The 13,818-nt window shown below is 37.3% G+C and overlaps 1 protein-coding gene across 1 annotated transcript in view; it reads left to right on the top strand.

Moving 5' to 3' along the window:
- TTC29 (tetratricopeptide repeat domain 29) overlaps positions 1-13,818 on the top strand; it is a 138,635-nt gene that overhangs the window by 17,553 nt on the left and 107,264 nt on the right. Inside the window, exons 3-4 of the mRNA XM_010009002.1 lie at positions 542-765; positions 12,652-12,837. Of these exons, the coding sequence (XP_010007304.1) occupies positions 542-765; positions 12,652-12,837 (410 nt within the window). The remainder of the gene's footprint in view (positions 1-541; positions 766-12,651; positions 12,838-13,818) is intronic.

The raw sequence follows: 13,818 nt of genomic DNA, 5'->3' as shown, positions 1-13,818 counted from the left end.
AAGTTATATGCTAAACAGAAGCAAAATAATATCTAATGATTATGTTTCTGGCATAGCATTTGTTTGACATTTTAAACCAAGCCATCATGTCCTACAGCAAAACTATTTAACATATACATTGTTTTGACATGTGGAATGTGCCTCATTTTTCCCTGTGCACTGTTTTAAAGCAAACTAAGAGTTCATTGTGTTTTCATGAACTAAGGTAAACATGGGGATATTTTCCCGTCAGTTATCCTTTTTCCCCAGTACCAGCTAAAGAATACCAGTATGTTTTTAACATGTTATATATATATATACATATATATACATATATATATATACATATAGTATTTATTCATTATTGCCGTATTCACTTCCCTAGGGGATGACATTTGTATTTTAGTAGAATGCTTTTTGAGTTGTGGAAAAATACCCCTTCCCCACTACTGAACTGCAGAGGTCTCTTCTTCAAAGCTGTTTTAGTTACTGGTGCTTATTTGGTGAGGTGGAGAACAGAATACAAGTTTAAAGGCTTAAAATCCGTCTTTCTTATTCCCAGGACCAGGAATTCATACAAGAAGAACATCTGCATAGACATGCTGCGACAGGGTTATCACAAGTCCTTCTCCGAGCTCTTCGCTCTGATACAGAAGTGGAATGCCTTCAGGGAGGCTGCAGGGCCTGGGACAGCCATATGGCAGCACACGTCCCTGGAGGAGCAGCCTGATAAGCTGGATCAGCTTTACCACTTCCTGACCAGGGCTGAGGCAGCCCAGCGAGCAGGTAAATGGGGGGATGGTGGAGAGCAGAGCAGCGGGAGCCGCAGCCACAAATGCCTGGGGGAAGCTTCCAAATTGTTTCATGTATGAATTTGAAACGTTACTGCATCTTAGCACATTTCAGCCTTAGTCAACTAAGCTGTATTTATAGAATAAATGATTAGGAACTGCAGATATCGGGAGAGGTTTTCTGAAGGTAAAAAAAAAAAAGGAAAAACATGTAGAGTGCATGATGATATAATCGGAAATGTTTGTTGTATTTATAGCTTTGATAGCATCTCAATTATTTTTTATAGTTTCATTATTTATTGTTTTTCTTTCTCTGTTGATTTGAGAAGCTGATTTTGTATTAGAAAAATTTAACAGGTGAAATGCTGTTTCACACAGTAATAGTTTTATTAATCTGATTTTAAATACGCTGTCTGCTAACTGTGTTTGGATTTGTGACTGACTTAAAAAAGGATTGTGAACATGTCAAATAAAATGAAGCACACAGATGTAACATGCCACCTGTGAATTACTAGATATTAGTAAAGACATAACTCCAAGTTACTGTATTTTCTCTATTGCCTACTATTTACTAAACACTCATATCTATCATTTTCTTTTACTATAAATAGTAAAATATCTTACTCTGTCTTTCTCCTTTGGAATAATTGTAGGGATGGAGGCAGATTAAGCTCTAACTGCAATCATGTTTCATGGCTGAGCTTATTTCACTATGGTTGGCTTGTTATTATTACAAATACAAAAATTTCTCCAATGGACTCGTGAGTTTGGAACCTAAGATTTTTTTACTTAAATTTAGAAGCAGAAAATTTCATTTAAAAAAGGAACAGTTGAAAAACACTTTTGGCACTTCATGTTTATTATGAAAGCCAAAAATTGTGCTTCTTTATTTAATTCACTGTAATTCTAGGCAAGAAGTCTAGCCAGTCCATGACTGGAAGGAATTTTCAGATTTGTCTGGAGTATGGCTAAAACCTGAGGAGGCACTTCTGTAGCTTCCAAGAGTATAACAGAGAAGTTTTGCACTCATGACCACCCTGACAGAAGCATGCTGCCAACACTTCGATATTCAAAAAGTAGTAGCTATCACTTATCTTGGTGTGCTTGCTTCCTGCAGCTGCTTGAGGAGAGCATTTTGCCTTCCTTCAATGCATGATATTTTTCAGTGTTACAAACTGGTATGTGACAACACACTCCCAGAGAGTCAAAGCGATGCCGACTGTGAAATTTCTGCCCCTGTGAAAGGTGGGGGCTCTTTCTCTCACTGAACCCAGCGTTTGTTGTGTGCTGGGCTCTCCAACTCTTTCACCTCTTACAGAGACAAAATACCCCCAATTGTCTGACTGGTTGTGTCTTGCCTCTAGGAGATAATAGCTCCCAACTTTGACTGTTAAAATTGGTTAAAATGAGAGAAAAAAAATGAGGGCATGCCTGTGGAGCTGGCAAGGTAGTTTTTGGTGGGTTTTTTTCACCAATTATCAACACAAGCCTTTGCGCAAATATCTTGTTTGTTTGAAGCAAGGCACATGAATTCATGTTGCAGGTGTTAGAGCTAGTGGTGCTGTGAACATAACCTACAAATTATACAGCTCATCAAATACTAATTCAGTAGTTCCACTAATCCAGTTACTCTCTGATTCTAATCAAATTGCTTGGGGCTCTGGCTTATGATCTCCTGACAGCTCTAGTTGACACCATTTAAGAAGTGTTCAGCAGTTCACCTCAGCTGGAACTTACCATGATGTAGCAGTCGCAACAGCAGCTGACCTACATTTGCTCTTCAGCCACCACAGTTCAAGCTTAAAAGGCTGAAAGCAATATTTGGGGCTGCAAACTGTGAAAGTGTCACAATGTGGCTGATATCACTTACGTGCTGAAAAGCTGACTTGCTGAAAGTTTGCCTGTCTCAGGTATGCTGTCCTGAGCTAATAGTTGTGTTGAAGAAAAGATAGCAGGTATAAATTATGGGGGAAAAAAACCCTTCATTACTTGTAAGTTTTTTTATGAGTTTCAGCTTCATGAAGGGATTGTTTTTAACCTGAAATGGTAAGTGGAAAACAAAAATTCACTTACTATGTCAGTGAATAATTTTCTTATTTGTTATTTAATTTTTATTACTTGGTATTATTTTGTTTCTGTCTTAGTTGTAAGTATCAGTTAGAACTGCTGTTACCATAGTGCACAGAGAAAGCTAGGTTTTCATTCACTTTCTGTATTTATTGGTGGAATATGTTCATATTTCCATTTTTTTTATAACTTAGTTATAGGACACGGTAGTGGTGGACATAAATAGTTAGCATGAACAGAATTGGTGCCATCCATCGTGCTGTGGAGGCTGATATCAAAGGGCAATTATTTTCTTTACAGCTGGGTTTGAAAATAGTGAAAAAAAAAATTACCAGTGTTACATTGTACAAACCATTTACCTTTACATACATCAGTGAATGCTCTTTCTGTTTTAAGGTTCAGTACAGTTTGATTGAACTTCAAATCATACAGGAGTTTTTGTGGGGTTTTTTTTGTTTTGTTTTGGGTTTGTTGGTTTTTTTTAATGGCTATTACTGATACCATGCTGTGTGCAAAGAAAATACCTTTTTTTTCTGTACAACTTTAAGCTCTTTAGTGTTCTATTTGAATACCTCTCTAGTATTTAAAAACAGAGAGATAGCATTGGTCCTTTCAGCTTCTCAGAATAATAGCTGACAGTTATTTCGCCCTCAGTACAGCATTATCCCCAAAACAGTGGCAGAAATATTGGCAATCCTTAACTGCATTCCTGTTTGGCCTCTTTTGATGCAAATATCATAAAAGTTTCTGACTTCAAAATTCAGTTATTTCTAATTATTCCCTGATCTTCCTTCATTGTTGTAGAATAACCTCTATTCTTACTAGTTCTGGTGTCAGTAGCTTTAGGGAAAAAAAAAAAAGAGAGAGAGAGAGGGAAAGCTTAACTGTGTATGTATAGCTGTAGAGGGTTTTTTTCAGAAGAATGTAGGATAAATGCCAAAGCAATGCATCTCAGTAATTCAGGTTTTGATACATACAGTTATTTCTTGGCATGTGTGTGAAAATATTGATGCCTTTTTTTCAAGAAGAAATTTACATTTTTGAGGCTGTGGGATGGCCTGCCTGATTGTATGGCTCAGAGTAATTTCACTTAAAGTTATAATTGTTCTTGAAAGGTGAAATGCAGTGCTGGCAGGTTGTTGTGGCTACACCTTTGAAGAGCCACGACACCCTAGCCCCTACTCAGTACTGTTCTGCGAGTTAGCAGGAGGGAGAGTTTGAAGTCATAGTACGTCCTTGTCTAACATTGAGGGTTGCAAACTAAATATCCTTTGGCTGGTGACACTCTGGGAACAAATTATGAACACACCCTGCAGAGTTGTGCCAACTAAATAGAGAACTTCTGGTCTAAGACAGAGAAAAAATTGACTGTGTGTCTCTGATTTTGGGTGGGTTGTGAGGAAGAATTAGGTTTCAAAATGCATTGCTAACTTACTTGTTGGGTCTGTATGCTCCTTAGGCTGAGGCACTTCTTTGAATCATCTCATCAAAGAACTGTGTAGCTATTTTCATTCAGCTAGTTAGCACTGAGTTTACCAGAACAATAATTGACAGTGCGCAGACTATACTGTAAACTATCACTCATATCTTTTAGACTAAGGCCAGCCTCTCAGTGATATTATGCCAGATTTTCTTTTTGTCAACTTAGAGGTCACCTGTCCCAGTATTATTTCAGCAAGGCTTGAAAAGCATTGCTCTTCAGACTACATCTGAACTACCTGTAGTTAAATGTAGGCTTGAACCCAAACTGAATCCTTACCTAGGAGTAGCAGGAGTCTTGAAGAGTTTATATAATGAGTACTTGATAGAGTGAGCTGGTTTACTTGTATTGTACAAGTTGAAGGGGATGCAAGGCAAGTTACAGCTCAAGAACAATTAAAGGAAGAGATGTCTCCATCATCTACTTTGCCAGAGCAGAGGAGGAAAACCAGGGAAAATGTCACAGTTCAGTGGCTGCAACATATACTGAGCAGCCAGCTCTGCAGTGGTGGATCACTGTGTTCACTGTGCCAAAGCCAAGGCATGGAACCTATACTAAGGTATGAACATGCCTTCTAAGGGGCAAGACACTACTTATTAATTGGTCATCAGGGAAGCTGGTGGAAAGTAGGAATTACAACCTGGAACCTGTTGCCATTTTCAGATTTCATCTGGTCTTGGCTCCTGAGCCCATGCAACCTTTGTGGCAATGCTGTATGCTAAAGGCTGAGGCTGTACACGTGCTACAGGCTGCTGACCTTGTTGTAGGGAATTAGAAGGAAGTGCTGACTTGGCTCTTTTTATCAAACTTCAGTGTAAAAAATATTTTTGGCAGTGCAAGTTACCATCTCTTGTAGTAAAAGATGAGTTTTCATAAAGTATATAAAGCAAGCATGAGTATTTTATGTATTTGCACTGGAAAATCTTTCTTTGTCTCAGGTACTTAGGGTTGAAAACAGAGTTTAGCATTTTATAGTAGAAAGCTTTTCTGTAAGATTTCACACTTATGCCTTAGGCTGAGCTAGAAACATTGCAATAACCGTATTACCCGTGGTATTTTGGAAAGCAAAATGGAAAGGGGTAATGCACTAAAAAATAAAAAGGATAAGCATACCCAAACCTCTTCTAACATTTGCTTGGAGGAGGTGTGGTTTTGTTTGCTTTTTCGGGGATAGGCAAAGGAACACTTTCTAAGCAGGTTTGTTGTTCTCTGCTTAATATTGTATCACAGGAAAAAAAAAATGCATCAGTTGCTAGAGACCAGTGGAGGAGTTTATTATTTTTGTAACTGTCTCACAAAAAGTAAAGTGATTCTTCCCAGGAAATAAGTCAGTCCTTCTCAAAATATAGCCAATTGTAGAATTACCATTGACTTCATTAGAAGCAGCATTTCTTAGAAAATGTTGGTAGTGTGTTTTCATTGCAATGGTTTGGAGTCCCCTTAGCATCCTGGGTTACTAGTTAATTGACTTATGACATTATCACTAGATAGCCTTGTCCTTACTTGGTAAAATTATACCCAGTTTCTTTAGCATCTCTGTATAGATTGTACTTTCCCCTTCTGTACCTAGCAGTGTTGGGAGAGGTGTGCTCTGTGTACACTCTACCTCATGATGTCTGAGAAACGTTGCCTGAAGCTTGATGGTGTCAGCGTGCTACCCCACAGCAACTTTGCTTCATTTGTGTGTGAGTTTAGCTTATGGATGAACTTTCTGGAAAAATGAATGATTGAGTGGTCTTCTACCTGTAGGTGTAGAGCAATGATTGTCTTGTGCAACCAAATGGGACTGATTCTTTCCCGTGTATGGATCCGGGGCGGGGGGGAAAGACTACAGCCCCACATTCTTACCATTCATGCTTCTTTTTGGTCCAACAGCCTCCACCCTGGATCTTTCTGTGTGTGAATTCTTCACAGTATTAGTTGTCTTGCTACTAAGTCACTGATATTGATCTCTCTGGCAAAAGAAAAATTAATCTTCCAGCATTAATGGTTTCTCATTCTGCCATAAAAAATCACTCTGAGTGACTTAACTGCTGTTAGGCCACTCCTTTCTATATCTTCAAGAGTGAATGGTCAGTCATAATCAAGTCATATTCCCTAAGATCAACCAGCTGAACTGGAAGATGAGTGTTATCAGCTGTTGAAAAGTTTTCTATATGGCCTTCATCTGGCAGGATCAAAGGGCTGACTGGTGGGGGTTCTTTTAGTGGAAAATATTGAGCCATGAATGGATGTTGACAAATTTCTTTCTGGTACTTGTATTTTAAAAATCAGTGAAAGTTCTCTTTTCCATTAAGAAGAACAACAGCCTCTTTCTTTTGTTCTTCAAGGAAAACACCAAGCCATGATGTTGTTTTTATGATGTTGTTTTCATCTGTTCTCTAAAGACCATTTCTGTACTACATTTTCTTTCTTCCACTACATCCTGTCATGAAGGATATCATACAGACATGGCAGCAATTGTGCGTAAGTCACATTAATGTGATTGCAGATATTCTGTGTTTCATTACTCTTAGCTCTGTTGGGTTTGTCACACTCAAACTCTACCTCACTATCCCAGTGCATTGCGCTACTTAGCAGTTGTCTGGCTGAACACAACAAACATGCAGACCAACGATCCTCTGTTCCATGCACATATTTGCTTGCCAAAGGAACAGTTCCTGAGAAAACCCCAGGAACAATGATATTGTTCAGTGGGTCAGCCAGGTCTGTGGCTTCAGCACAAGCAGAGATCCTGCTTGTCATGTCAGTTGAGTGCACCTGAAGAGATCCTGATGCAGAGCAGGAAATACTGTATGTTAAATATATGGCATTTCATGTTTAATCTCAAATCAAAGGGATTCTTTTTTTAAGATATCTGTTTAACAAAAAGATATTAGCACATTTTGATATGGATACTTCCTTTTTGTGCATAAACATCCAAATTCAAAGTTATTTTCCATTGTAAAGAACAACTAAAATATTTTTCAAAGGTTCAGAACAAACAAAATTAAAGAATTAATTTTTTGGTAATTCATATTCTGTGACAAAAATATAGAAATATTATAAAGCAAATTCTGCAGCATAGCATGACTTTGTTTTCTGCTTGATTTGGTAATTTAGTATTGAAAAAATGTTCTGTTTGATAATTCCCCTTAGGATGTGTTCTTAGTCCTGCTTCAGATCTTCAGTTAAGTCCAAAACAGTGAGCTGTTGGGACTCATCATCTGCTCAGTCAAGTTCTGTTTGTTTTGTGTAGCTATAGTTTTGGATAGATGTTCAGCTCTACAGTGTTTTCACGATGGTGTGACTTAAATGTTCTGGAAGACCTGAATTTAGCTTCCAATGTTTTCTGAAATTAATGTAATTTTTTTAAGATAAATGGGATCAGCCTTAGAACCTTTACCTGTGTGATTTATTAGTTGTTTCTTATTTAAAACCAGGAATTTGTCTTGCAGGAACCATTTTACAATTGCTTATGTGATTCAGACTTCTCTTTCAGTTCATTCAGTGTCTCACTCCAGTAACATCATTCCCTCTCTGATAAGTTGTGAAGATTTTTTTTTTCTTTTTGTATCAACAGACACATAGAGATAACTTGCCTACGTGTATTCTATTATCAGCTGTAGAGAGCTTACTCAACAAAATCAGAGGTGTCAAAGCTTCAACAACTGAATTACATATGAGAGATTTCATAGAAGGCAGTATTCACTTATTCGAATATTTTTCTTCTGGAGAAGTAAAAGTTTACTTTTACTAAGTCTGATGCTAGCTTTACCACTGTCAGAATAATCTCAATTAATTTCTTGATGTGTACATCAAACTTTGAATCCAGAAGACAATACGACTTTTAAAAGTCTCTCTTTTGGGGTTTATTTTATGACCAGCACATCTGGTCAGCCACTGTCCAAGACAATTACAGAGAAATGGTTGTCTTTGTGCACTTCTCATTGTTATTCACCGGCAAGATAGTCATCAGAGGGTCACATTAAAGTTCATTCAATCAAAGCTGTGGCAGTAGCAATAGTCCGCCCCAGGTCAGTTCTGTCTCTTGAGATTTGCAGGGCACTACCTGAAGTTATTTGCGTAATTTTATGTAGCATTGGTGCCTTGATACTGTGTAACAAAGATTTCAAAGGCAACAAATCTGTATCTAGTGTTCTACTCCGACCATAATCCAATTGCTTTCCCCTTACTATGTTATTGTAGCCATTTGCATGTATCCTCTGGTATCTTCTAAGTTAATTTTCACTTAGCGGTAAGCTATATATAATGTGTATTGTTATTTTTTATGTTAGTCGTTATAATTAGGTTTTGTGTTTCTCTGTTCACGTGTGTGTTTATGTATTTGTAAGCATAATGGGAAACTGCCTTTTATTTTTGAGATAATCTTTAAAAGTACTCCCTTGTGCTGCAATAAATGTTGAAGTTGGGTTGAGATAAATCACAGCCAATCTGCTTTTCTTCATTGAGAGCAAAGGAACCCTAGGTAACCCATATCTATATGTAAATTGGTTAGTTTGGATTAATCTCAACTATGTCTTGGCTTTTTTGTCTATACATATGTATAGTTGTGCTTACATATATGTGTGCATACATGTGCGCACAAACAGTGATAGATAACTGTATATTAAGGCCAAACTAATTATGTTACTTCCATTCCAGTATCATTTGCAGAGATTTTTACAAGGCTCTTGTACCAAAACACTCATACATTAGAAATTAAGACTAAGTTTTATGATGTACACTCCTGGATATTCTGGTACCCAAGAGTTATTTTTTGGCCTTGGGGGGTGGGGGGAGGGGAGGGAACAAAAGGAATGATAATTCACAGCCATGAAGAATGTTCTGATTAGGAATACGTTAAGTATATCTATTGAAAATTATTCCTCTCAAAACCAAATTTCTAAACTGAAGCTATGTTGTAGTACCAAACAAATAGTACAAATAATGAGACTATAATGTAGATGTAATTTCTGGAGTATTTCTACTTTGATGATTCTACATAGACTGTGAAACATAATTTCTTGGAAGGGGTGTTATTTTATTTAAAATACTAGAAATTGAAATGTATGTAACACAAACAGGTTCAATAATAATAATTTTATATATTGGGATGGGAATTATTAAAGAGAAGTATCAAGTACCCCTTTATATAGGAAAAACTCAGAAAATAGGAAAGCAAAATAATAAAAAAAATTTAAAGTAACAAAAAAGTATTCTTTAATATTGAAGAAGAGGATTTGTAAATCAAAAGACAAATCCACAGAATATTCAAGAATGCTTTATTTCCAAAAATTTTAAGCAGGGAAGATTCAGCCAATGTTCTCCAAAATTGTCAGGATAGGTAAAAATGGAGGAGAAACAAATACTAGATAAACCTGTTGAAGACTGCAGCCATGCTCAGGTAGTAACAGGATTCTTTCAAAAGACAGAACAAGGTTCTTTCTCTGTTGTGCAGTGCACTGATGAGCTTTATCAAGATGTTCTGAAGTCAAAGAACTTAATAATGATAACAGACAGAATGAGAGATTTATATTAATTCCTCTATACAGCATACATAATTTGTCATTTTGAATTTTGAGACAGAACATGATAGAGAGGAGCCACTCTTCTGTGTGGCTTAGTGAGGCAAAGTACTTTTCTGAGTAATTGTTGCTGTTCCAAACAATGTGAGTGACATGAATAGACGATAGAATTTAGGATTTAGAAATTAGTCCTTTTTGAAAGATGGATTTTCCCCAATTTTTCCTTCAGATAACAAAAGAAGATAACTTCACTGCTTTTTTTGATCAAAGTGTTTTTATATATTATTGTAGTTTTAAAACACTTGGAAAAGATCTGGGCTTTGATTGAGATCTTACCTGTATTAAAATTGGGGGAGTGTGGGGGGATGAGGGGGGAGTGGAGCGGTTTCCCAGTTGGTTTCTGTGTGGTGCTCCATACCCAGGAGTAAGAGGGTGTGTTGTTTTTTTTTCTTTCTTTTCCCTCTTTTCTCTTTTGAGCAAAGCTTACAGATTGCAGAAGTCCCAATAGCAAAGCTGTTCTGTTCACACATCTAGTTTAACCAAACAGTCTCTCACCTGCTGCAAGACATGTGGTTCTTAACTCCTTCTTTACCCAACTACTTGAACATTCCTTTAAGAACTGCTTATTTGGCTTGCATTAATTTAACAGACATAAGCACAATAAGTAGCCAACCAAAGCTGCAATGGAATTTTGCCTAATTATTCCCATTCACATCTGACAGGAGCAGAGATTGGAAAGAAAAATTATTTAGTTTATCCAGCCAGAAACTTAGATGTGAAACAATTAGGTTCATGCCGGACTTTATTACCTCGTAGATTCTTCAGCAGTGTGTAGGTTTTTACTTCACACACCCCTTAGGGAGAAGCAGTGTGATAAGAGTTGTGAGATAAGTTTTAAATCTCTTTTAAATTAATACAGTTTTGATATGATCTGAAGAGGCGTTTTGTAGAATTTGTTTGTTTGTTTGTTTTTTTAAGGTGCTTTCCTGATAAAAATAATTCTAATTCCACAGAAACTCTCATTCTGTAATTTTAAATTGTCACTAACACATATATAATTTTATAATGTTGCTTAGACTTGGGATCATTGGTGTTTTTATAAATTTTAGGGATAGTGTGGGTTCATTTAGCTGTCTGAGATGATACATTAGAAACTAAATGTGTTTTTTATCTTCATATCATAAAGAGAAACTGTAACTTTGAATCTCCCCTGCTTTCCACACTTATTCTGAGAGCAATACCTTGAACTGTCTTTTTCAGGGCAAGTTGTAAAATTTCCATTTGTCCCTAATTTCTAAGATTGATAAAGTACTAAAAAAATAAATACACATGAAAACTCAAAGCTTTTCTTGTTTGTCTTACTTTGGACATTTAAAGTTGTATGAATTAATGGATTGTGGTTGCAGAGTGTTTTATTTGTTTCTGTATCTCCATTACCACTGTTGCTACCTTAGACATGTTTTGAAAGTGCTCCTTTCTTGGGGTCTGTCACAAGTCAGTTGAAGCACATGATTGGGAAAAGCCAACATGGATTTAGCAGGGGTAAATCATGCTTGACAAACCTGATCTCCTTCTATGACAAAGCAACCTGCTCAGTTGATGCAGAGCGAGTGATGGACGTCATTCACCTGGATTTGTCCAAAGCTTTTGATACAGTTCCCCACAGCCTCCTCCTGGAAAAACTGACTCTTTACAGCACTGAGAATTGGTCTGGGCAGTGGGTGGGGAACTGGCTGACAGATGGTACCCAGAGGGTGATAGTAAATAGTTCTTCCTCAAACTGGCAACTGGTCACAAGTGCAGCCCCCCAGGGATCAATATTGGGCCCAAAGCTGATTAACATCTTCATAAGTGACCTGGATGTTGGGATCAAGAGCACCCTGATGAAGTTTGCTGATGACACCAAGAGGAGTGGACAGGTTGACACTCCAGAAGGGAGAGCCACCCTCCAGGATGACCTGGATAGACTGGAGGAGTGGGCTGGCAGGAGCCTTACGAATTTTGACAGAGAGAAGTGTAAGGTCTTGTACCTAGGAGTGCAGTTCAGACTGGGATCCACCTGCTGGAGAGCAGCCCTGTGGAAAGGGACCTGGAGGTCTTGGTGGATAACAGGCTCGATATGAGTGAGCAGTGTGCTGCAGTGGCAAAGAAGGACAATAGGATGCTGGGCTGCATGAACAACAGTGTCACCAGCAGAGACAAAGAAGTCATCATCCCACTCTACTTGGCACTTGTCAGACCACACCTGGAGTGTTGTGTTCAGTTTTGGTTTCTGTTCTACAAAATCCAGACAGGCTGGAGAAGGTCCAGAGAAGGGCCACAAGGATGATCTGAAGACTGGAGGAGAGAACCTACCATATGAGGAGAGGCTGAGAAAACTATAGTATTACCTAGAAAGGTTGGAGAAGATGATTCTTGAGGTCCATTCCAACCTGACATTCTATGATTCTTTTTCAGGTCTCAGTGACTCAGACAAATGGTTCTCCAACAGTGACGGTGTGCTTTTTCAGCTCACTCTAGATGCTCTCTTTTGAATAGCAAATGTCTTATCCAAGTTTTATGGGTCTTATTGAACTGAAATTTGATTTTGCATACAGAAGTGAGAGCAATTTGTTGTGATTTTGCTAAAATAAGTTTTTAATTCTGCCTAATTTGTAAGGTTATTATTTCCCTTAACTTTCTTTGAGTGGGTGTGTAGGAGAATTTGGTGGTATTTGAGTGGTGAAAATATAAATATCTCCTCATTATATGGTTATCATTGTAATATGCAAGGTTTCTGAAAGCTGATGATAATCTAACATTTTTATTGTAATTTTTGTTTTTAAAGGACACTATGAGGAGATGTATGATAACCAGCTTAACTTGGCCTACTGTTTTAATGAACCTGAGGACAAATGGTTACGTAATTACTTTTATAAGCAATGCTTCAACACTGCTCAACTAGTTAAAATTGATGGTGGGAAAAGACTGGCACAAGCACATGCAAATATGGGCGTCATCAATGAGGAAAAAGGTAAGTCAGTGGTATCATAAACCTACAGTGTATCAGCACTGAGTCAGTCACATTAAGCAATTAATGTTTCATCACAGGGCACAGCATTTTGAAGTAAAATTGTTTAGCAACCATAATTTAGAATAAGTTTTACAACTGTTGTTATTTTTAATTTTCGTAGTGGCAAATAGGAACACAAAAAAGTCTGTAATTATTCACAGACCTGTTTCCTCTGTTGACATTCCAGAAACAGTTGAAAGTACTCTCATAAAAAACAAAGCATAAGTTTGAAGGAGACATTTGTTTAGCACAAAGCTTCTTTGGGTTTGACCTTATTTCCTTTTGCTTGCTTTTGACAAGACACTTGTAGTGCTGCCTCAGGCTACAGGTGTTTGAGTAGATAACTTCTGTAGTTACACAAACTGAGTTGATTTAGAAGAGATGTGAACACATAACTCAGTTTAATTATATCCAATTTACACTTGGGTAAAACAGCCTATGTTTTTCTGTTCTTATTAAAAGAAAATGGCACCCTGATTGTTTGACTGTTACTTCCACATTGGTATTTACTTCAGATTTATACTTCACCACAAGCTCCATTTATTGTATCTGTATCCTCAAACTTGGGAGTCTCTGAAATTAGAAAAGATATTAATAGAAGTAACTAGAATCATATAACAGCCCAGGCTAGAAAAGCATTTTTCTATCCTGTGATTGAGATTCTTAATGAAAATACTAAGTAGTAAACTGGACATAAGACAGGCATCTGTGGAACCTCACCAAATACTTTTTTCCATACTGACAGTGAACTACTAATAATCAACATTTATATAGGATTCTGTAACCAGTTTGCACTCTCCTAACAATAGTTGCAGGTGAACTATGCTTCCCTAATGCTTTACAAAATGTTATATGGCAGTGAGAGAGACTTTACTAACCTAAATAGAAGAAAGGTTTGATAAAAGTTGCTCTTGAAATATTGGCATTGGCTATAATATTTTC

Source organism: Chaetura pelagica, unplaced genomic scaffold, assembly GCF_000747805.2.
Source record: "Chaetura pelagica isolate M959 unplaced genomic scaffold, ChaPel_1.0 scaffold221, whole genome shotgun sequence".
NCBI lineage: Eukaryota > Metazoa > Chordata > Aves > Apodiformes > Apodidae > Chaetura > Chaetura pelagica.
This window is presented reverse-complemented; position numbering and strand designations above follow the sequence as displayed.